The sequence below is a fragment of the Micropterus salmoides genome, unplaced genomic scaffold (genome assembly GCF_014851395.1).
Source record: "Micropterus salmoides isolate LMB-PRFRI ecotype aquatic unplaced genomic scaffold, ASM1485139v1 Ms_hic_scaffold_5, whole genome shotgun sequence".
In the NCBI taxonomy this organism is placed as follows: domain Eukaryota; kingdom Metazoa; phylum Chordata; class Actinopteri; order Centrarchiformes; family Centrarchidae; genus Micropterus; species Micropterus salmoides.
In genome coordinates this window covers 16996836-17019489 of record NW_024044237.1, presented here as the reverse complement: position 1 = coordinate 17019489, position 22654 = coordinate 16996836, and the positions used below count along the sequence as shown (strand labels likewise).

At 37.6% G+C, this 22654-nt stretch overlaps 1 protein-coding gene and 1 long non-coding RNA gene across 5 annotated transcripts in view; one reads left to right on the top strand and one right to left on the bottom strand.

Annotated features, from left to right (window-relative positions):
* LOC119888614 (T-cell surface antigen CD2-like) overlaps positions 1 to 13892 on the top strand; it is a 47456-nt gene extending 33564 nt beyond the window's left edge. For 2 of the 4 annotated variants that reach the window (XM_038699272.1, XM_038699271.1), the window contains exons 3-4: positions 13329 to 13586; positions 13665 to 13892. In XM_038699272.1, the coding sequence (XP_038555200.1) occupies positions 13329 to 13586; positions 13665 to 13855 (449 nt within the window). In that variant the 3' untranslated portion in view covers positions 13856 to 13892. Of the gene's footprint in view, positions 1 to 4142; positions 4207 to 7632; positions 7951 to 13328; positions 13587 to 13664 lie in introns of those variants that run through there. The other 2 variants (XM_038699269.1, XM_038699270.1) reach the window with 2 other exon arrangements.
* Positions 13893 to 17882: 3990 nt separating this feature from the next.
* Positions 17883 to 22632, bottom strand: LOC119888621. Its single transcript, XR_005441912.1, has 6 exons — positions 22077 to 22632; positions 20868 to 20916; positions 19311 to 19347; positions 19169 to 19174; positions 18688 to 18783; positions 17883 to 18408 (listed from the first exon to the last, which is right to left on the bottom strand). It is a non-coding gene; the product is annotated as an uncharacterized LOC119888621 (long non-coding RNA).
* Between the last annotated feature and the right edge of the window lie 22 nt (positions 22633 to 22654).

Sequence of the window (22654 nt, the reverse complement as noted above, 5' to 3'; positions counted from 1 at the left end):
AGGCAACAAAGCAGCTGGAGATCAAAGAAAATGGTAACCTATATAAGGAACCAGCTGAAGTTGTGACTATCTTCAATAATCATTTTGTCAATTCTGTGAGATTGACTGTGCATAGTCCCATAAGTGGTCCACAACACTCCTCACCAATTGATGTATTACAGCCAGTCTTCACTCTGACTGAAATTTCTGAACCCAAGGTTAAGTCTATAATTACTTCTTTTAAGAATTCCAAATCAAAAGACATATTTGGACTGGATTCCATGTTTTTAAAGAAACATGCTGCCTCCCTCACAGGGCCTATTACTAAAATTATAAACAGCTCTTTTAAGGAGGAAAAATTCCCAAACGATTGGAAGTTAGCCATTGTTGTGCCAGTCTATAAATCAGGAGATACAACTGATATGAATAACTATAGGCCGATTAGTATTTTACCCGTCTTGTCTAAGATCTCGGAAAAATGCGTGGCTGAGCAATTGACTGAACATCTTAACAGAAGCCCTTTAAACTGCACTCCATGCAATTTGGCTTTAGAGCCAATCACTCCACTGAGACAGCAAATTGTTTCTTTGTGGAAAACATCAAGTCAAAATTGGACAAAGGAGGCATAGTTGGAGCAATTTTCTTAGATCTGAAAAAAGCTTTTGACACTGTCAACCATGAAATACTCATCCACAAAATGTCTTATTTTAATTTCTCAACCAGTGTTACTGACTGGATGAGATCTTATCTGTCAAATAGAGTACAGTATGTGAGAGTTAATGATGAGACATCACCACCCCTGAGGAATGAACTGGGTGTACCCCAGGGATCTGTCCTGGGCCCTATTTTGTTCAGCATCTACATAAATGACCTGCCATTAGTGTGCACTGGATGTGAGGTGCAGATGTATGCTGATGATACAGTCATATATGTTCATGCGAAAACTAAAGCCCAAGTTGTTGCCAAGCTCAACGATACAATGGTACATGTACGTAAATGGCTTACTGGCTCACAGCTGAATCTCAATGTTAAGAAAACAGTATGTATGTTTTTTAGTAAAAGCAAAACTGTATCTCATTGTGAACCCAATGTCTGTGTGTCTGGGGAGGTCATTCAAACAGTTACACAGTTCAAATATCTAGGCATTATTCTTGACTCTACTCTATCATTTAAACATCAAGTGAGAAAGGTAGTGCAAATAACCAAATATAACCTAGCGAACTTTAAGTATATAAGGAACTGTTTGACAACACCTGTAGCAAAGCTATACATGACAACTATGATAATTCCTCACCTAACATATTGTATGACAAGCTGGACCCAGGTATGCAGTACAACACTAAGGCCTATTTTATCACTTAAAGTATTGGACAAAAAAACCCAACTTTACCATCACTGTAACATTCTTAATACTTATAACCTACTCAATTGGGAAAATATTTTAAAACACAGTGATGCATGCCTAATCTTTAAAATCATTAATGGGAAGGCTCCCCCACCACTCTGTACTTTTATACAGCAGAAGTCATCTAGCAGCAGAACCACAAGGTCTGCCTTAAGAGGGGACTGTGTAGTCCCTCGTAGGTCCAGTTCCTTTGGCCAATTATGCTTTTCTGTGAGAGCCTCTAAACTATGGAACCAATTGCCTGTGGATATTAGAAATTCCACCTCATACCATACATTCTCACACCATCTTAAGGTCTGGCTTTTGAGCATACAAAAATGTGAACACCTCTCAGAATAATAATGTATGTCTTATATTTTAGCTGTCCTGTAACTTTTGGTATATGTATGCTAAATAGATGGTTAGATGGTAACTTTATTAATGCCCTAACAGTTGTATGGCTGTATGGTTATATGTTATATGTTTTATGATGTTATGTTTTAATGGAGCCAGTGCTATGGCATTATGTTTTATTGTTGTATATCAATTGCTGTGTGATTTAATGTGTTTTTTTTTGTTGTTTTTTTTTTGTTTCTTTTAAGCTATTATGTGCCTAGTATAACATCTTGCCAATGGACTACAGTTGAAAATTAGCCTGCTGGCTAACACTGGCACATTTACAGAAATGTTTATTAATGTGCACTGTCCTTAAATAAATAAATGAAATGAAAATGAAATGAAATATAATCCTCAAGTTGACGCGATATAACTTCCAAACTGTTTATGTCGTTTGGAGTATGAGCAGTTGTTGCAAAAAAACTCTACAGTTCAGCAAAGTATTGGACTATTTTGGCCGATGCCATTTTGTAAATCCAGGGAATTCAGAAAGGTATCCCTTTGATGACATTTCTGTCAATGTATTCCAACTTTCATTCAATATATCAAGGTTCATTCCATATATTCAGATGGACAAACTTCATAAATATATATTATTATATATTATTCCTAAACGGCATGCCATAATATGTATGTATATATATATTTCTATTTTCTACAATTATTTACACTTGTAAAAACTTTGGACTGCTGTGTGGCATCTTTCCTCTGACAGCTCTGTGGCCCGTCACTTAGAGTGGTTCTCAAAGTGGGGTTTGGGATCCCCCAGGGATCCTTGAACGGGCTCCAGTGGGGCTCCAGCAAAAAGGGGACAAATATATTTTCACTGTAATTCCATCCATAAGTAACACACTGACAAAATGTATGGCTGTTTCGGTCATGGTTTCATACTTTCTGTAACAGAACAACTAAGACAAATTCCTATCAGATGGGCGACCCTAGGACAAAATCTAATCAAATGGGGGTCTGTGGTCTAATTCTTGTCAAACAGTCTGAAGGAAATACAACCATTATCAGCGGAGCAATAAAGTATACTCTAATGCACAGAAGAGTAAAGTGCTGGTAAATCTTTTATATATTTTACAACTTTATTCTCGAAATGTCAGAACACAGATTTTTGGGTTTGGATTTTGAATGTACAGAAAGTTTATAACATTAGAAGAAAACTTGCTGAAACACAGCAGCTATTAAAGGCCAGAAGTTTATAAATTAATTAAAATTTATCATTGACATGAATAGGTGCCGCATGCACATTTAAAGAGGCTACTTTCATAAACAAAAGGCACAAAAGAGGAGAGAAGACTAAATAATTCCTACATGTGTGCTGACTCATCAGGGATGATATTAAATGCCACCTGAATTTTGTGTTTCCCATTATTACACATTATTAAACAACCAGCATCTCCATAAAGCTTTTAGCATGAAGTTTGACATTACAGTTTGAAGAAGTCGAGCACTGAAAATAATAAACTTGACAGCTGTGAGGACCGTTGGTAATGACACGGGTTAAACTAGCTTGTAACCAATTCCCTCCTACAAATAGGCAGCCGAGATGTTGAACAGTTGTCATCCCCAAATTCTAGTGAGGTGGTAGAATATTGCTTTGTTCAGTCAGTCAGTCCATTATGATGTTGATACCTCTGACACAAGACAAACTAAAAATCCTCTGACTGTAGATTAGTTTTGTCAAATGAATAAAGAGTAGAAAACTTTAGTTAAACCGCTAAGGGTACATCCTTATGATGTACCAGAGACCTGAAGGTGTTAAAATGACTTCATGTTTCCTTATAAGTGCATACAAGCATTGGTATAGGAAATATCAACTGTCCTGATGAAACAGCTTATTATGTAAATAAGTGTTTAATTATATTCTTACCTGATGAAGACAAACACATAGATATTAGAAGTTTCTGATCCAACACACCTCTCTGAAAGACTTATGTTTTAGTAATTAAAGCTGTGAAACCTCAAAGTGAAAATGAGCATCCAACTAGCATTGATCTTTGCTCTGCTTGTCAAGTCCAATAATAGAGAAAATTACTTGTTTCACTTTTTCACTTTTGGTTAGATTTTGTGCAAAGGCTGCAGCAAAGAATAGATTTATATAAGAAGATATCAACTGGGGCAAGCAGATGACTTGTTTATGGAGCTTTTAGTGTCAATAACTTTGCACGTAGTGACCGCATTAACCCTGTTTCCTATTTCCTCTCATTGCTGTACTGTTTTAACAACACCCTGCTTATCGAGAGTTTTCACACCTTCTTATTTGCTGCTGATCACTAAGAGAAGACATTTCAGGCTGATCAGTGTAGGATGTGCATGTTTGCTATTGAATAAAGTAGAGAGGTTTGTCTGGAAGCTGCTGACTGGGTCAACAAAGGCTGAACATTGAGGAGACATGGAAGCTGTGATTGGACTGTTGCTGATGCTACTCGGATTCTCTCATGGTGAGCTGATTAACTTGTTTAATTGGACACATTTTATGCAGTTTTGGGATAATACATTCAAAAAGTACAGTCACATCATCTTCAGTGATGTGTTTTGCAGCTTTAACACTGACCCATGCTGGGACCACATTCATACAAGAATCGGGACACTTAAATGTTTTGTCAGCTTTGATCGTCAATTGACTTCCATAGATTTATGTTGCTGTAACAAAGTGAAAGCTTTCTCTGGTTTAATCTTACAAATGGCTTATCTACAAATACTTTTATTATTCTACTCAATTTCAAGTTATAAAGATAATACTGCCTTAACTAAATGTTCTACTAAGAGGAGGAATTTTGCACCAGTGGAAATGTTTTGTTTGGTTATTGCTCACAAGAACATATTAAGAAGTACTTACAGTTACAGTCCCTATATAATAATTAAATAATCATAGTAATATTGTTACTTCTTGTTTTTAACAAATGTAGTTTAAAATGTTAGCCATGTTCTTTATAAATCCTGGTTTTCACATGAAAGTTGCTTTATAGTAAAAAAAATTATAAAATGAAGAAAAAAACACTTTACAGACACTTCATTGCAGCTACAATATGCTTACCTTCACTGGAAAAATTAACAAGAGACCAAAACACAAAATCTTCATATTTGTAAAATCAAACCATATTCCAGTTAGAGGCTTGTGAAATGTTATTTTTTTAAAACTTTTATTTTAGGTGTGGAAACCTACTGTGAACATTCTCAATGCAAAAAGAAAGAAAGAAACACAGCTGCAGCGAAACCCACTGTCTCTGTAGATCTGTTGATTTAGAAGAAATCAAAGGATCAAAATTGTTTTACATCTTTTACAGCGGTGGAAACGTGATGCCAGAAAAGTATTACAAGGAAAAGTAAACCTACCGGCTGTTCCCGTAGTTATTGTTCTATTCTACACAATTCCACAAGGAGGTGCTGTGGGATAATGTACAGGAGGACAAAGGGAGGAAGTGAAGTGTGTTGTTGTTGCAATTGCCTGTATGTCACGTTGAAGGCGAGGCGGTCCACGTAAGGATACAAAACAGCAATAAAGTTTAATGTGCTGAAGCCCATCACCAAATACAATCAGATGTTGTCGAGTTAAAACACAGAGAACATCAGAAAGGCTGGAATTCACGAAGAGTAGTTGCTGACGTTATCCGGTGCAAAGTTGTATCACTCTCCACATTACTTCACCAGCTAACGCGACCTATATTACTGTCCTGCGTACCATATTACCATATTATGTCAAACTGTTGACTGTTGGTACAAAGCAAACGTGGAGCGATTTGTTCACTTGTCTATAGTGATGCAGGCAGGGCAGCCAGCTAATCTACATTAGCTTAGACCTGCCGCTTTGCTTCATAATGTTCAATTTAGATTTATTGTGGTTTTACAGATACTCAGGTACGCTTCTCCACCTCTCAGTCACTGTAACTAACGTGACCCATAATATACAATACTGCAACAAAATGGCAACAACACAGAGGAAGAGTCATCCACTAACACTACAGTAAAGTTTCTTACTGCGGTCTAACTGTCTAACTAAAGTGTAGCAACAATCTCATTTATAATATCCAGTCCATTTCACTAACCGTTTTGTTGTCATCCAATGCATTTAGCTGTGCTGACATTGCTGAGCCTCAGGTGAAAGATACACATATAGTAATGATAGTTACTGAAAAACAGTCAGGCGAGCTAACGCTGTAGCACATCGGCTAAATGTAGTAACTGTAACGTTATCATGTCACCAGCATGGATTAGTTCAACCTCAAGTTGATAAAACTATTACCGTAACGTTGCAGTGGGAGTTTACCTGAGTTTCCAGCATGTTGTGTGAATCCGTCTCCCTGTCTGTCTACAGCCGCGGTCACTGCCTTTATTTAAGGGAGGATTGTGCCAATATGCCGACTAGCTGCGCTGAATGAAAGTTACGGAGCCGGTGTTGTTCTGCCTCTGAGCCGAGAACATTAAAGTAACAGAGCCTGAACATGTCTGGAGAAAAGCCACAGTTGGCATGCCGGTGTTTCCGCGTTTATTGTGAGATTTCTGTATGAAAGCTCTTGTGTTCCGGATAATGCTTGCTCATGCGTTCAGGCATGCCCGTACGCTAGTGTCCACTGAAAACTACATAATGACCTTGACCATTCAAGGTAAATAAGTATTTTTGCCTACAGGTGAATTTAGTAAATACAATAAGTACTTAATGATAGAGGCGAATTTTGTGAATCTGAGGATTTTGTTCATCATAAGGGTTTGGATACTTCTCGAAAAGAATTTCATAATGTTTTAAAAAGTATATCTCCAAAGTTACTATTCTTACTTAAAAGTGCATTGTTATAAGGTCCTGAAAGGAGAGATCCCCAAGCTCTCACTTGGTGGGAAAGATCTTTTTAATCTTATGTGTAATAATCGCCATATCAGAAAAGTACTGATCTGTGGTCATAGTGACTTTCCCAAATCGTTTCTCTTATGGAAATTAAACTTCACGGAAGTCTTGGCAGAGGATATCTGGTCAGTCTCCCTCTTTTCATCTGTTCTGTATTGAATTACAATATCTTTTTGACTCTCTAAATTATATAAAAAGCTATTAAAACTTCTTTAATGATTAGCAAGTTACTTAATAAAAAATCTAAATTGGTTTTATATTACTTTATATCTCCCTCATACACTATGTTGTTTTGTTTTTATTCATTTTATTTTTGTTGTTGTTTGTGTTTTATTGTTCTGTTCTTTTGTTTTATTTGTCCCGGTCTGCTTAGTCTTTATATTTTCTGTATTGCCTTTGCCTATTGATTGTGGTTAATTAAAAAAAATAAGTAAGCCTATTGTTCTATTCCTAATTATACCACAATGTGGTGCTGTGGAATAATGCGCAATAGGAAAAGGACAGAAGTGTATCTTGTTGCAATTAGCTGTATGCCATGTTGGAGGTGATGCCTTGCTTCTGACATTAAAATCAGTAACCATCCCAGCTGATCCTGAGTCGTTACACTCACAGTGCTGAATGGCCCAATTCAGTGTGTTGTTTCATATAAATTATAATAATAATAATAATAATAATAATAATAATATGTATAATTGGACTATTATTATTTATACATTACCATGTAAGTATCATATTAATGTCAGCAACTTTAATATTCATATAAAAATGAATCTGAAAACTCAAATAAAGTAGAGGTACCTCAAAACTGAACTTTAATACAGTACTTAATTTACTTAATTACACTTCACGTCTGGGCACATTCCTGTGCAATTCTTAGCTGCACAAGAATAAGTTCACGTTTTGTAATCTGGTCTGACAGAAACAGCTGCAGTGAACCCCTGTTTCTGTGGGTTTAATTACATCTCATTGTCAATTATCAATGTTGTTTTTTACATTTTTTTAATAACTTATATTTCATAATTTCCAGGTGTGGAAACATGTGATGGCAGACAGGATGGAGCTCAGTGTTATGGAGCTTTGGGAGGAACTGTGGTCCTCCAGCTGATGGACAACGCCTCAGAAATATTTAGATACCAATTGTTAAGCAACAGAACAGTAATACTTGCAGGGAGAAAAAATCAGATTCTGTCTAATCTGATAGAAAACAGATCCTCATTTACTCCCATTAATGGAACATTTAGGATCAACAACCTGAGCTGGACTGATGGTGGTGAATATTCTCTAGAAATCTTTGATTCAAATGGACAGAGATCAGAGCAGCGGACTCTAAATTTGACCATTCAAGGTAAATAAAATGGTGAAAAAACGGAAATATTCTGGCAGCTGGGGCGGCAGAAAAATACCGTAAAATAACAGTAAACAACCAACTCGTAAAAATACAATGCAATTTTTGGGGCTTTTATTGTTTAATTAAGAACATATACACCTATAAAAACAATTAAATTACCTTTAAATATAGTTGAACACTGCTATAATACAAATAATCAGGCTGAGATGGATGAGAAGGCCTGGCTCGCACTCTCCACTCTAATTCATCCCAAAGGTGTTCTATCAGGTTGGGGTCAGGACTGTGCACCAAACTCGTTTATCCATGTCTTTCTGGACCTTGCTTTGTGCACTGGTGCACAGTCATGTTGGAACAGGAAGGGGCCATTCCCAAACTGTTTCCACAAAGCTGGGAGCATGAAATTGTCCTAAATGTTTTGGTATGCCAGAGAACACGTCTCCACAGCACTAGTGGCGGCGTGCTTTTCACCATGTATCTGACGCTTTGCATTGCACTTGGTGATGTAAGGCTTGGATGCAGCTGCTCTGCCATGGAAACCCATTCTATTAAGCTCTCTACGCACTGTTCTAGAGCTAATCTGAAGGCCACACGACATTTGGAGGTCTGTAGCTCTCGGCGCGGAGTCGGCGCATCTGCAGAAGCTGCCAACTTTCTGCATTCAATGATTCGGAAGGGGTGTCTCCATACTTTTGTCAATATAGTGTATACCGTCAGATCACACAGTCCTATTTATCAATGCAGTTATATTGTAAATCAAACGCTGTCAAGCTTTTTGGATGTAAGGAACGGCAAGCTAATGTAGATCATCTGCCTTTTGCTTATTGCTCACACTTAATGGAAGAGCTGGTGGTGGAGGGGGAGTGGTTATCTGCTCTGTCATTTCTGCAGCCATGTAGCCACCAGACTTTCTATGGGCTATGGACTAACACATTTCCAGAACTTGGTCACCATACCAATTATTAAGGGAAACTTACTTAATGTCTTGCAGACCTTGGATAGATATACTGTTGATTTTGTTTACCGTTGTTTATATTTTCCAATTGAGCTAAGAACCCAAGTGGTTTCTTTAGGTCATCCAGAGGTGTTGTTGTGCAAAGTCAGTCGAATCTGAAAATGTACTTTTGGCTTGCATACCAAAAACTTGCAAACAAATTTATCCATTTGGACTGCCAAGAAAAACTTCACATTCGCACTTGTCTTTCTACTTGCATATATTTGCATCTTTTTGTATACCAACTTAATTTAGAAATGTTGGACTTCCCCAACTCCCGTGCACATAGTTGTGCGCTGCCTTGCAAGGCCAGGTGGACCTAATTCAGCAATCAGCTGTAGCACTCCTGGGGCAGAACTACAAGACAGAAAAGGAACAAGGATACACAGCACAGAGAAACGCATATAGCCGTAACAACATTTACCAGATACCAAAACTGGCTTTAGAAAGTCATAAAATATCATATTGAAACCAGGGAAGAAGTCTTTGGATCAGTCCTGAATGAAAGCAAAATGCCAGCATTTTAAGAAATACTTTCCAATTACTTTACATCCAGATCCAAAATATTCTTTATGTTTTTTTTTTTTTTTTTTTTTTTAAACCTGTCCTGCCCAGCAGCCTGGTATAGAGTATAATGACCTGGATACCATATTGTGCCAGACAGATTTTACTTTAACAAGAGAGTATTAAAATACTCCTTTGTCTGTTTTATTATTTATTTAATTATGTATTGATTTGTCACCGGGCCGGACAGGGGGGCAGACACAGGGGTGGGGGGGCACAAACAGACAGCACAGAGAAAGGACAACACCTGCAAGAGAAGGGGGAAAGGGGGATGGAGGGTGGGGACACCAGGGAAAAGCTGTGGGAAACACCAATTGCAGAAAGCAACGAAACCTGCAAGAGAACAGAGAGGGGGGCTTGGGGAGGAGAAAAACAACAACAAACAAACACAAACAAAAAAAACAATAAAAAAAATAATAATAGTAAAAGACAACCAGCCGAACAGCAGCAATAAACAGCTGACATATTAATGACATATTAAGACAATTAAGAGAACAATGAAAACAAGAAACAGTCACACACACTAAATAAGCAACACAACACAGTCACGAGAGCTGGAATAATAATTAATTTAAATAAGTAACTGAAAGAAAGGCATCAGGAATAATTCTACCAGGGACAACCTAAGTTTGTTTGTGTCTGTGTGTGTCTGTGTGCGTGTGGGTGAATGTGTCTGTATGTGTGTGTGTAGATGTGTGTGCGCATAAGCCTGTTAAAGAATGTAGTTGTTAGAGAGAGTGGGACGCCACGACTGTAACAGGCAGGCAAGAACCCCAGTAGCCAATAGGGGTGGAAGAAAGAAAAAGAATAAATCAAATCAAAAAAAACAACCAAAGACTCCCAGATGCACCGCGATGCAAACGCAGAAGACCCCGACCCAAATGCCAGTTGACAACGTAATGCCGACGGAACGCAAAAGAGGAAGAGCAGCCCCCGCGAATCCCGCGTGCGAGGTCGGGCAAATGAGAGAGAGCAAACGGAACAACACGACAGCGAAAGCCAGCGGAGAGAAACACCAGCAGCAAGTCCCAGCCCAGCAGCAAACGCGCCGCACAGGTCACCGTGCACCCGCCAATAAAAGTCCACCGTCCCCCCAACCGCCGGAAAAAAATAAGGCCGCCGGCGCCAGCCGACATCCCCCATGCCCAGCGCGCCCCCGGCCGCCATGCAACACCAGCCAAACCAGCAACGAGGCAAAATCAACTAGCTCAGCTGCATGCCACCAACAACCCACCCATCCATCAAGGGCCGAGAACTCCAGGCACAAACCCAGAACAAACCGGAGCACAGCCCTGCCCCGCACCCACACTGCACATCCCGAAAACTAACTATATACCTCAGTATCCAAAGGGGTCCAACAACTGGCCGACAGAGAAATGGGCAAGCACGGATCCGAGGCCAACGAAGCAAAACAGGAACGCAAACAGGTCCCTCAAAGCCAACGAGGAGATGCCTCCCCCGGACTCCAACGCACAAACTAAACGCCCAGCAGCCATCCAGAGACCCTGCCCAGGGAAAAAGTATAATGCATCAAGATGCATCGATAATCGCCCCACAATCCCACCGCAGACCCCCACCCCCAGAAGCCAGGACACCCTGCGACCCCCCAAAGCGCAAAGGACCCCAGACCGCATGTCCAGGGGGAAGCTGTACCCCGCCCCAAGGAAGAACAGCAGAAAGCCGTGCCGGGAAGCTCGCTACCGCCAGGGAGCGATAACGCGGGAGAACCAGGCCAACGGTCCCCCAACCCAGCCAGAGGCATCCCTCCCTACAGTGCAGCCAGTGACAGCAGCCCCCGAGGCCGATCTCATCCCCGGACAGGGGCCCAGCCCCCCCCAGTCAAGCACCCCCAAGGAGGAGCACCAAAACCTACCCCAATTAGGTTTCTAATGAATAGATCTGAAAATATCGTCAATAATGTATATAAAAACTAAACTACTTTTGTTTCAGGAGAACAATTCTTTTAACCCACTGTGACCCATCCACTTGTGACCTTGATTGTAAGTTGCTTTAGATAAAAGCGTCCGCTAAATGAATAAATGTCTGAATTTGCTCAAATTAAGTAAATTTAAGGAAGTCTGAAACTTTCAGAAATAGCCCTAGTACAAGATTACTCAAAATGGATTTCTGGTCTCTATTATAGGATAAATGGTAATTGTAAAATAATGTGAACATGTGGTCATTTTTAATTATGAAAAAACAGGATTTAAATATGTTTACTTTAGGTTTTGATAATACACCTATAGCTAAGACTCTTCAATCAAGTATCTGTAAAATGGCATTAAAATATTTTTCATCACAAACCCATAATTTTACAGGAAGTTTTCTTTTTTAACCCCATTAAAAGGTGAACACCTGTCATTTAACAATAAATTAAATATTACCTTTCTGTAATTTTACCACTTTGGGGCAATTATATACTATGTTAATCTAACTTGTAATCTAAGAATTATAATAAAATTCAAAAGCTGTGAAATTACAGTAATTATGGCTGTTTTCAATGTTCAAAACTGTTTCGACAGTTTAACAATACTTGTAGACACTATATACTGATTAAAATAACATTTATTCAATGTTTTTATTTTCCAAATATCAATAATTAAAGGAGATATTTGTCAATTAACTAGAAAACCTATGTCAAGTTACAGAAAAAATGTTTTTTGTTACGGTTAACTGTTACTAATTGTACCAAGTTTAAGAAATGTTTTTACAGTATTAAACTTATTTTTAACAGTTTCTTCTTTTAAATAATAAAAATTATTTATATATGTATATATGTTTGTTTACGTAAAAAAACAATATTTTCTTTAAAATAACAGAAATGTTATGGTTAATCACAGCTACAGGTTTTTCATATTATTTTACATTAGACATGTAAATTCACAGTTTATTTTTGCACTTTTTTGATATTTTCATGTATTTCAAAAATACAGGAAAACTGTGAAATAAAAAGGAATAAAACTTTAAAATTACAGATTTTCTTTATAGTGTACTGGAAATTTTTGTAACATTAAAAATACACCATGACAAGTAAAAGCCCTGCATTCAAATGTTTACTTAAGTAAGAGAACACAAGTACCTGCAAAATATAATTAGGTTATTACAAATTAAAGTAAGCCTATTGTTCTAGTCCTCATTTCACCACATGGTAGTGATGTGGGATTATGCACAATATCAATAAGGAGGGACGTGTGTCATTGTTGCAATTACCTGTATGCCATGTTGGAGGCCATGCCTTGCTTCTTTTATTAAAATCAGTAACCATCACAGCCGATCCTGAGTCCTTCTACACATTACACTCACAGTCCTGAATGGCCCCATTCAGAGTGTTTTGTCAGAATATTATCATATAATAATATGTATAATTGGACTATTATTATTGACGCATTATCATGTAACTTGCATATTAATTCATTAATTCATGTAAAATATGAATCTGAAAAATAACTACTAATTGTAGCTGCAGAATAAATATAGTGAAGTAAAAAGTAAAATAGACAGATCCTCATTTACTCCCAGTGATGCAACATTTAGGATCAACAACCTGAGTTGGACTGATGGTGGTGAATAAACTCTTGAAATCTTTGATTCAAATGGAACGAGATCAGAGCTGTAGACTATAAAGTTGGTCACTCAAGGTAAATAACAATTTTGACTACTGGAGAATTTAGTGATATTAATAGACATACATGTTATATTCTATTTCCAAACTTCATGTATCTCATATTCTGCCAATATATTTGTACTGTATATCTATCTATGCCTATTAGAAACTGTGTAGAATAACCAAGATTTATCAAGAAGAATGTGTTTCCTTCAGCTCCTGTGTCCTCTGTCCTGCTGGTCTCTGAGTGTCTGTCCCAGGGAGAGATGAGGGTGTCCTGCTCCTCTGAGGGAGGGGACAGTCCTCAGTACAGCTGGACTCTGGATGGACACACACTGACAGACGCTCAGCTCCTCTCTGGAAAGAATGAGAGTAACAACATCACTCTGAAACAAGATGTGTCAGGACAGCTGGTCTGCTCAGTCAGGAATAACGTCAGTAGTGTCTCCAAAAAAGAGAAGATATCTACCTGTGGTGAGTAGAAAACAGTTTGATTAGTATGACTGACTCTGATTATTAACTGTACATCATTTATCTGATTCTTTTCCACAGGCTTCATATTCATTAACTGCACCATCAATATGACACACATATCACAGTGGGTGCTTGAAGCCAATAACACCCTGTGCATTGAACCAGCAACAACACCTACCATGATCACAGATACTGTGAGCGTCCCCAGCAGTGATGTCCCATGGTACATTAGTGAGTGCAAACTAACCCTACTGCAGTGGATTTATTAAAGTCATTTTCCCTTTTCATTTTTGTCTGTCTCCACCCATAAAGTTTGTTAACTTAAAGATCTGTGTGTCTCTTGTGTCTTTTATTACTGAAAAAGGCAATTTGCCAGTAATCGCCAGCGTACTCTCTGCACTGTTAATTCTGTTGGCAGTTGGGGGGTCAGTCGCCTGTGCTCACAAGAAACAGGAAAACAACAGACCAAAAGGTACTAAACCTGAACCATCATTGCAGTCAGAGATTCTTTTTAGCTCTTTTTACAAATCAAAACAACAGACATTATGGGAAATACACTTTACTGGCTTACGTGCAGAGAGTTAGATCACTGGGTGACACCAGTTTTCTCATCTAGCTCTTAGCAAGAAAGCGAAAAGGCGTATTTCTGATTATGTTAAACTATTCCTTTAACAATTGACTTCTGATATCAAAAGTGATGTGACCTTTCTGTACTGATTTTATCTAATCATTAAATATGATATATTTGTGCCATCACTTCCTTTTACTCTGCAGAAGAAGAAGATGAACAGGAATTAACCTATGCTGATGTCAGGGTTGTGCAGCTGCCTGGGAGACAGCAAAGGGAAGAGGTGGAGGTGGAGTACGGCCAAGTCAAGATTTCACAGTGACCTCGGCAGGCCATTGAACCAACAGGAGATGAATGTGTGTATGCCAAAGTCCGCAGAGGCAGCTGATTCAGTGTTCACTGCACCGCTGAAGGCAGGTGGAGGAGGTGTGCCAAGATGCCTGAAGGTCTTTCACCTTATTTTAATGTGATTTCCAATAGGAAAATAAAAAGCCATCAGTGCTCATATTATTTTATTCACCTTTACTGTACTTCTGGGTTGTGACTGAGCATCAAAGTATCAGCTCCAGCATTTGAATCACAGTGTGGCTAGTTTTTATAGACTAGATTATGTATTATGACTATTTAATATTTTCGTAAGATTATATTTTGCTACAATTTTAATATCTCTTATCGTTAGATGTTCCACTTCCTCATTTTTATTTGTGTCCAATTTATGAGCATCTTTACTTTTATTTCATTATTAAAACACTCTGTAATAATGTATTTATGTATTCTACAATGATTGGCAGACCTGAACAGTACTCTAAACTTCTCTGAACAAGTGGCATCAGTATGTTTATTTTGGTTTATCATCAGTGATTACATGCTTTATCAACAGGATTTGAAGAGATATATCTGTTTTACTGCTCTTTTATATTTGTATTGTTCACTGTAATCTTCTTATTGTTGTTTTTTTTTAGGTAGACAATTTTAAGATCTGTCCAGGGACAACGGATGAAAAATAGCCTTTTGGCAAATTCTGGTACATTTGCAGCAATGTTAATTAATGTACACTGTCCCTGTCAAATAAACTAATAAATAAAATAAATAAATCTTCATGTCAAAGTAATACATTTTGCATTTACATAAATCAAAATCTATTTTTTTAAACAGATGTTGATGGGTGAGTCGAGGGTCAGAGTTTACCAAACAAACTAACATGCTCTTGCATATGCAGATTTATTAAAGGTTCAGTGTGTGAGTGTTAATCTCAAACTCAATCAAGCTGTCTTCCTTTGGTTTTCTGGCCTAACGATAAGTTTTAATTCACAGTATGCACGCATTTGTTTCCATGAGGTAAACACTTTTCTCAAGCATCAGCTTTTAGTCTTACAACATTCGTTTGTCAGTTACATGGTGCGAATTTCAAAGGGTGTTAAAAGCAGCTTTGACAGTTGACGGTAATATATCCCCTCAATGTAATGATAAATATGAGTGGGTGTGTACTTTTAATTTTGCTGCTTGCTCAAATTTTTAAGTTAATGGGGGGGATTAGTCTATTGTAGATGATCCAGACATAGATAATATAGCCTACTGTCTTTTCATCTGAAATTTGAAATATACTTCCACTTTTCAGTGTTTGCTGCTAATAGTCATTTAGCAGCAAAGGAGGAACACCTTTTAATACGAGTGTTGTTCTCTTCCTTTTCCTGCTTTACTGAAACAAGGACAAAACTGAGATGGACAAAGTGTTTTTGTAGAATTTAGTAAACTCAAGCACATGAGGTTCAAGAGGAAAGGGACCTTAGAGCTGATCAGATTCTGATCATGTGATAATTTATCTTTTGACACCATCAAACATGTTTCCTATATTTCGTTTGATGAGTTTCCGTTGACTTTGTGGTTTCCAGTTTAGAATGTAGGTGTCACAACAGAAGTACAGATGTCAATGTTACTCAACTGTAGCAATGGACACTTTGTGTGATGTTTTCATAATTTGAATAATTCAGTGTTGGGGTAAAGTTGAGAGGTTTGTCTGGAAGCTGCTGACTCGGTCAACAGAGGCTGAACACTGAGCAGACATGGAAGCTGTGACTGGACTGTTGCTGATGCTACTCAGAGTCTCTCATGGTGAACTGATTCACTTGTTTAATTGGACACATTTTATACAACTATGGGATAAGGACATTAAAAAATGTCTGCGATCATCTTAAGTGATGCGTTTTGCTTTTCAAACACTGACCTACCCTGGGACCACATTCATACAACAACATTGCAGTCATGAAATGTCATGTGCTATCTTTGGAAACGTGGGGGACTTTACTAGAATTGTAAAATTAAGTCCTGTAAGTTTGAGATAAAGTTTTTCACTCAACACAAGTTTTGATGTTAACTTAAACATCACCACAAAAAATTGTACTCTGGTAACTAAAGTCAAACTGTTTTCCAGTCAGAGGACTGTGATATATTAACAATTCACAAATACAGGATACATAAACATATTGTGATCTAAAAATCTATTTATATTTCATATAATACATTACTATTTGTACATTCCTGAAAATTAGTGGTTTGTATTTTTTTCCAGGTGTGGAAACCTAATGTCAAAAAAATGTAAAAAGTAAAAGGTACTCACCACACTTAATGGCCCCAGTGTTTTTTTATATGTATTATCACACAGTAAGATCATATGTGTTATTGGATTATATTACTGATGCTTTACCAACGTAAGAAGTATTTTAATGTTGGCAAGTTAGTTGCAAGTATGTCGATGCATCATTTAATGAATTTATTTTAAGTTGTATTTTTGTTAAATATGAATCTGAAAAGTAACCACTAAGTATGCATACAATTTTTTCTACTGCAAAATAAATATGTAGAAGTGTTAAGTATAATGTAGAAGTATAATGTAGCGTGTTTCATGTAATGTTGTTTTATGTAAAAGCATGTTTGTATATTAATGGAAGTAACTCAACTGAATTGTTAATGTACTTAAATCACATTTCATCACTGGTCATAGTAATTCTCAGGTGCACAATGTTTATTTCCTGTTTGCAAACTTAAGGAAATTGAATAATTAAAATGGTTAAAATTTTGTGTTTTTTTACAACTTATATTTAAAATTTCCAGGTGTGGAAACATGTGATGGCAGACAGGATGGAGCTTGGAGCTTTGGGAGGAACTGTGGTCCTCCAGCTGATGGACAGCGCCTCAGAAATATTTAAATACCAATTGTTAATAAACTAAACAGTAATACTCCATTGGACAAAAAAGACAATTGTGTCTAATCTGATAATAGACACACTCTAAAAACTATCACTGGGATAAACTTAATTTTATTGGTGAAACATTTTTACACTTAAAAATATGAGTAAATTTAAAAGCTTTGAAATCAAGTAAATATACCTTATGAATTTAGTAAATGTAAGTTAAAAATTAATAACTAACTAATCCTGATAGATAAAACAGAGTAGATCTAATTAAAATCTTAAGTCAATGTAATAGAAACCCTTGGAGATAATAAAATTGAGTAGATATAACTAAAATTCTAAGTAGATATAACTAGAAACAATATTAAATTTTAATTAACAAAACAAATATGCAACATTTACTCAATGATTTACCTGAATATTTAACTATCAATTATCAATATAAATATATGTCACATGTACTTAATTCTTTTAAACTATATTTACCTTTATCTTCATACACAATATATCTCAAGAAAAACAAAGCAACTGAACACATCACATTTTAATTAGACATTTATTTGTCCAATCTGGTTACTTTACAAAAAGACGACATAAATTACAAATGACATACACTATGTAACAATGACCACACTATAAAAACAGTGAGCTCAACTCTGCATATTAGTAAGCTGTCTCTCAAAAATGGTGCAAATGCACCAAGAATAATTGGCTTTTGAATTAACTTAAAGTCCAGTGTGTAGAGAGATTTGCAAAATATGGCAGAAATAGAATGATATTCACAAATATGTTTTCAGTAGTGTATAATCACCTATTATGACCCTTTTTATGTGTACAGACGGCACGGGTCCTCTTGCTCAGAGTCCGCCACGTTGCATAGTCATGTTTCTACAGTAGTGCAGAATGGACAAACCAAAGACTGGCTCTAGGTCGGGCCAAGTGTATAGGAGAAACTACGATGGCAGTGAAACTTCAGAAAAATGGGAAGGCCCTATCTAGAGTCATTGTTTGGTTTGTCCGTTCAGGGCTACTATAGTAACATGGTGGACTTGACGCGTGCAGTCTGTAGAATAGACAATTTATTAGGTACACCTCGAACAATCTACTGCTTTGCTAAAAAGTCCACCAAAATATGTAGTTGAATCCTAATTTTAAGCCTGATCTGATTCCATAACTTTCAGACTGCATGTTACAAGAAATTGACACACAAAGAGTACTCCCTCCCTGCTCATTCCCTGTGCTTCTCCTTTGCATGTTTGTGATCTCATCTCAGTCATCAATGAATACATTAGTTAAAACTTCAAAACGAACACTTAAAAATCCTGAAAACTATTTTACTAACCTCAAAGTCCTTCATCAAGGCACTTGCATCTTCTCCCGGATGGTCAATGAGACATCGGATGATGGCCTTTCGTTTTTGTAGAATGAAGATTCCACTCTGCAGAACAGAAAGTATTTAAACAACTAATAAAACCTGAACATTCAAGCAGAATTTTGCTTTACTGCACCCACTTTATTGTCAAAATGGTTTCAATTGAATTAACATTAGATAAATGAAACATCAGCGTATAGAACCGGTATTTGTGGAGTGATCCAAAGTAGATGCAAGATGGAAAACTCAGTCATGGCACAGATGAACAGGAAGATGCATGACCATGACCAGAATGAAGGACAGAAAAAGCAAATAATGTTAAATCTAGGGCAGGTAAGATTTTTTTTAAATAACCATTCATTTTTTCCTGACAGTAGTACATGAGACAGATAAGGTGGCTACCTCCACTCCAGAGGGAATACAATTGTAGTGCCTGAAGTAGAATACTCACTTCTGCCTGAATGAGAAAGATGAGAAAAAAGACAGAAAGAGCTGGTAACACAATCTATTATCATTTCAAGTCTTCAAAAACACATGCAGGCTTTCTGTCTGTAACTTCTGTGTTTACCTCTACAAAAAGTCTATTTACTCACGTGCGAGACATCAAACAAGGCAGGCCATCACCAGGACCTGTAATGGCAGCAAACAATGAATGTAGTGTTAAATGCAAAATATCCGATAGCAATATAATAGTTTATATTTTTATGTCCTTGGTAGTTGTAACTAGTTTCTGTTTACAGTAAATGCCAGAGATGGGGACTCGAGTTAGAGACTCGGACTGGAGTGCGACTTAAGTTGCACATACAGTGACTTGAGACTTGACTTGAGACTCGTCCTCAAAAGACTTCAGACTCGACTTGGACTCGAGGTGTGGGACTCGTGAACAATATTTATTTTTTAGGAAACTTCTGATGAGCTTACTGTTATTCCCTCCCTCCGATACCTATAACCTGCCTACGTAACACATGCTGTAACACTGCTGCGCGGCCACACGTGAGAGAGGACAACAAACAGCGGCAGCTGCTGAGCCATTCATCATAAACTTTGGCGGTGAGTTAACATCACCAACTCAGCATTGGCCATCTACCGTTAGCTCGCTTCTTGCTTTAGCTACGACCTACGAGAGGTTTACTCCGACTGTCGTTCGTTATGAAAAGATGAATGAGAGTTTGTTTACTTCCCAAACTTGTGATAGTCGATAACGTAATCATTTACGTCCCGCTGGCTGCCATCACCTTAATTATTACCGTTGGCTAGAAAGAAATTACAGGTTTATTGTTGTTACACTGGTTTGAGAGTGGGGGATGTGTTGGCTTACAGTAGTTTAGGCTGTCATTGACTGCATTGCACATTACATGGTTGTGCTCTGTAAGTTAAAAACAGGTTACAGGTTTATTGTTGATTATGCAACGTCACAGTTTTATTTAATTAATGTTACACTAGGTTTAAGAGTCTGGGGAGTGTGTTGACTTACAATATTTAATAAGTGTTGTTGAAGTCTGACTGGCTATCACTCCCTGACCCAGTGTTTTAGTATACATCGTCATGTCATAAAACAATAAAACAAAAGTGTAGGTCAGTCCATGATTGGCCCACGTCCTCTGACCCCAACGTTTGTCATCTGATCATGCAGAGACCCCCTGTTTCTGCACCTCTCCAAAAAACACACACATCAGGTCTAGTTTAATAAATGATAAACCAACATATAAACTTCTACCTATAAAATACATCAGAGATCAATATAAGTAAACACAATACTAGTGGTTCCACTGAGTAATACAAAAATCATACTATCATAATCTCTCACAAGCCATCAATAATTGCATTGCACATTACATGGTTGTGCTCTGTAAATGGAAAAAACAGGTTACAGTTACAGTATTCCTTATAGCTATGCAGTTTTATAAGCAACCTGGATTGAACACAGCAGGTGACACAGAGACTTGAGACTTGACTTGGACTCTAGCTCAAAGACTTGTGAGCATCTCTGGCAAATGCAATCCTACATGGTCAAAATTAAGGTGCTACTCACTTTGCAAATTTACTGCTTTCCTAAATTTGTGTAAACCAAATTAAATGTGTTGGGATCCCTGTTTTAATGCTACACATTTAATCCTCCAGGAACACTATAATCAAAGGATGAAATCTACCTGCGGTTTTGTTATCTTCATTCAGCTTCTTTCCTCAGTGGTGTTGGTGCTGTGAAACAAATAAAATAAGATAATAAAATAATAATACTTGACAATCAATTCAACTTCTCTTGCTCTAGCCATTATTAAGTGTTTTCCAAAATTATGACAAAACTTAGGTTGGAGAAAGAGGGAACTCTTCTAAATAAAAAATATAAAATACCTTAGAGCAAGGATTAAAAATGTAACTGTTGGAGAGAGACTGGAGAAAACTTAACATACAGTAGCCTAGCTGCAGGTGTGGAGCAGCAGGCACAGGTTATCATTAGGATTATATTATATAAATATGAGAGTAAATGTTTATGTCTCTAGTGCAGCAACAGTAAAGTTTACAACAGCAAAGTCACTACATACACTCAATAACACTCACTGGAAAAATATGTAAATAAAAATTAAATGTCAATAAAATAAATCATAGTGACATCAAAATACTGTGACTTGAGACTTAAAATCCCCGATTATACAAAATGTACCTGTAATCAATGTCTATTTTTTCTGTACTGTAATGGAATACAGTAACATTTTTTTGGGATCCCGATAACATAGCGCCTTTACATGTAATCCGTAACCCCCCAACCCTGTCTGTACCCAACCTTCAATGGCAATACAGCAACGCAGCATGGCAAAGAAAATTAGATCAATGTCATCACACTCATGGACAGCAGAGGACATAGAGGCCTGGTCGTGCACCCTGACCATCCTTGGTTGGGAGCCAGCCCAGATGGAACCCTTGATTCAACACAACTCCTTGAGATCAAGTGCCCTTTCAAGAGTTCCATGTCCCTGACAGAATTTCAAACCCCGGTTGCCTCAGCCTTTCTGTGTGGAGTTTGCATGTTCTACCTGAGTCTGCGTGGGTTCCCTCCGGGTGCTCCAGCTTCCTCCCACTGTCCAAAGATGCGGACAAGGTTGTCCTTAGGTGTGAGTGGTTGTTATGTGTGGCCTTGCAATATATATAGCGAATATTCTCAAAATAGATATTCTGTAAATGTTGACAAAAAGAGGGAATGAAATTAGCACCTGCCAGGTGCAGGATAAAATTTAACACGAGGTAAAAATATCAGGCCACCTATCTACCACCATTGCAGACAGTTTTTCTTATATTAATAAGAAATTCAAGAATAGTTCAGGTGTTTCCCAAACTAACTAGTTAACTACTGTTAACGTTACCTGTTGTTGTGACTTTTCGAGTCCTGGGTCGCCTTCTCTTCTCTGGTGGCTTCTCGTAACCCAGAAAAAGCGTTGGGTACGGGTTATCCTGTGTTGGCTTCTTGTCAGCGAACTGAAACGAGCACACAAACAGGTGTTTGGGGGGCTTATTTAAGTTTACGTTCTTAAGCCATATTCTTTTTGATTCGTCGTCTTCTGGGAGGCGATGGAAACTGTACCATCGCTGGCAGGAAAGGCGAGGAGATGCACATGCCTCCTCAGAATCAGTTAGTTTGTTATGCTTTATTGTTGTCACGATCCTGTCTGTGTGTCTTGTTGGGGAGTCTGGTTGTGTGGTTCTGGTCTGATCTGTTTAGTTTCATAATTCTTTTGATTATTCTGCTTTAGTCTGTTCTCGTTATTCGGTTTGCCTGTCTGTCCTGTTATAGTTTTTGCCTTTTGATGTTTAATTTATGTTTCTGCATTTTGATTTGCTTCTGTATGTTTCCTCGGTGATCACTCTGCTTGCCTGTGTGTCTGTGTGGTTGATTAGTCCCTCATGTCTCTCACCTGTATTGCTCCTGACCAGCTCGTTAACT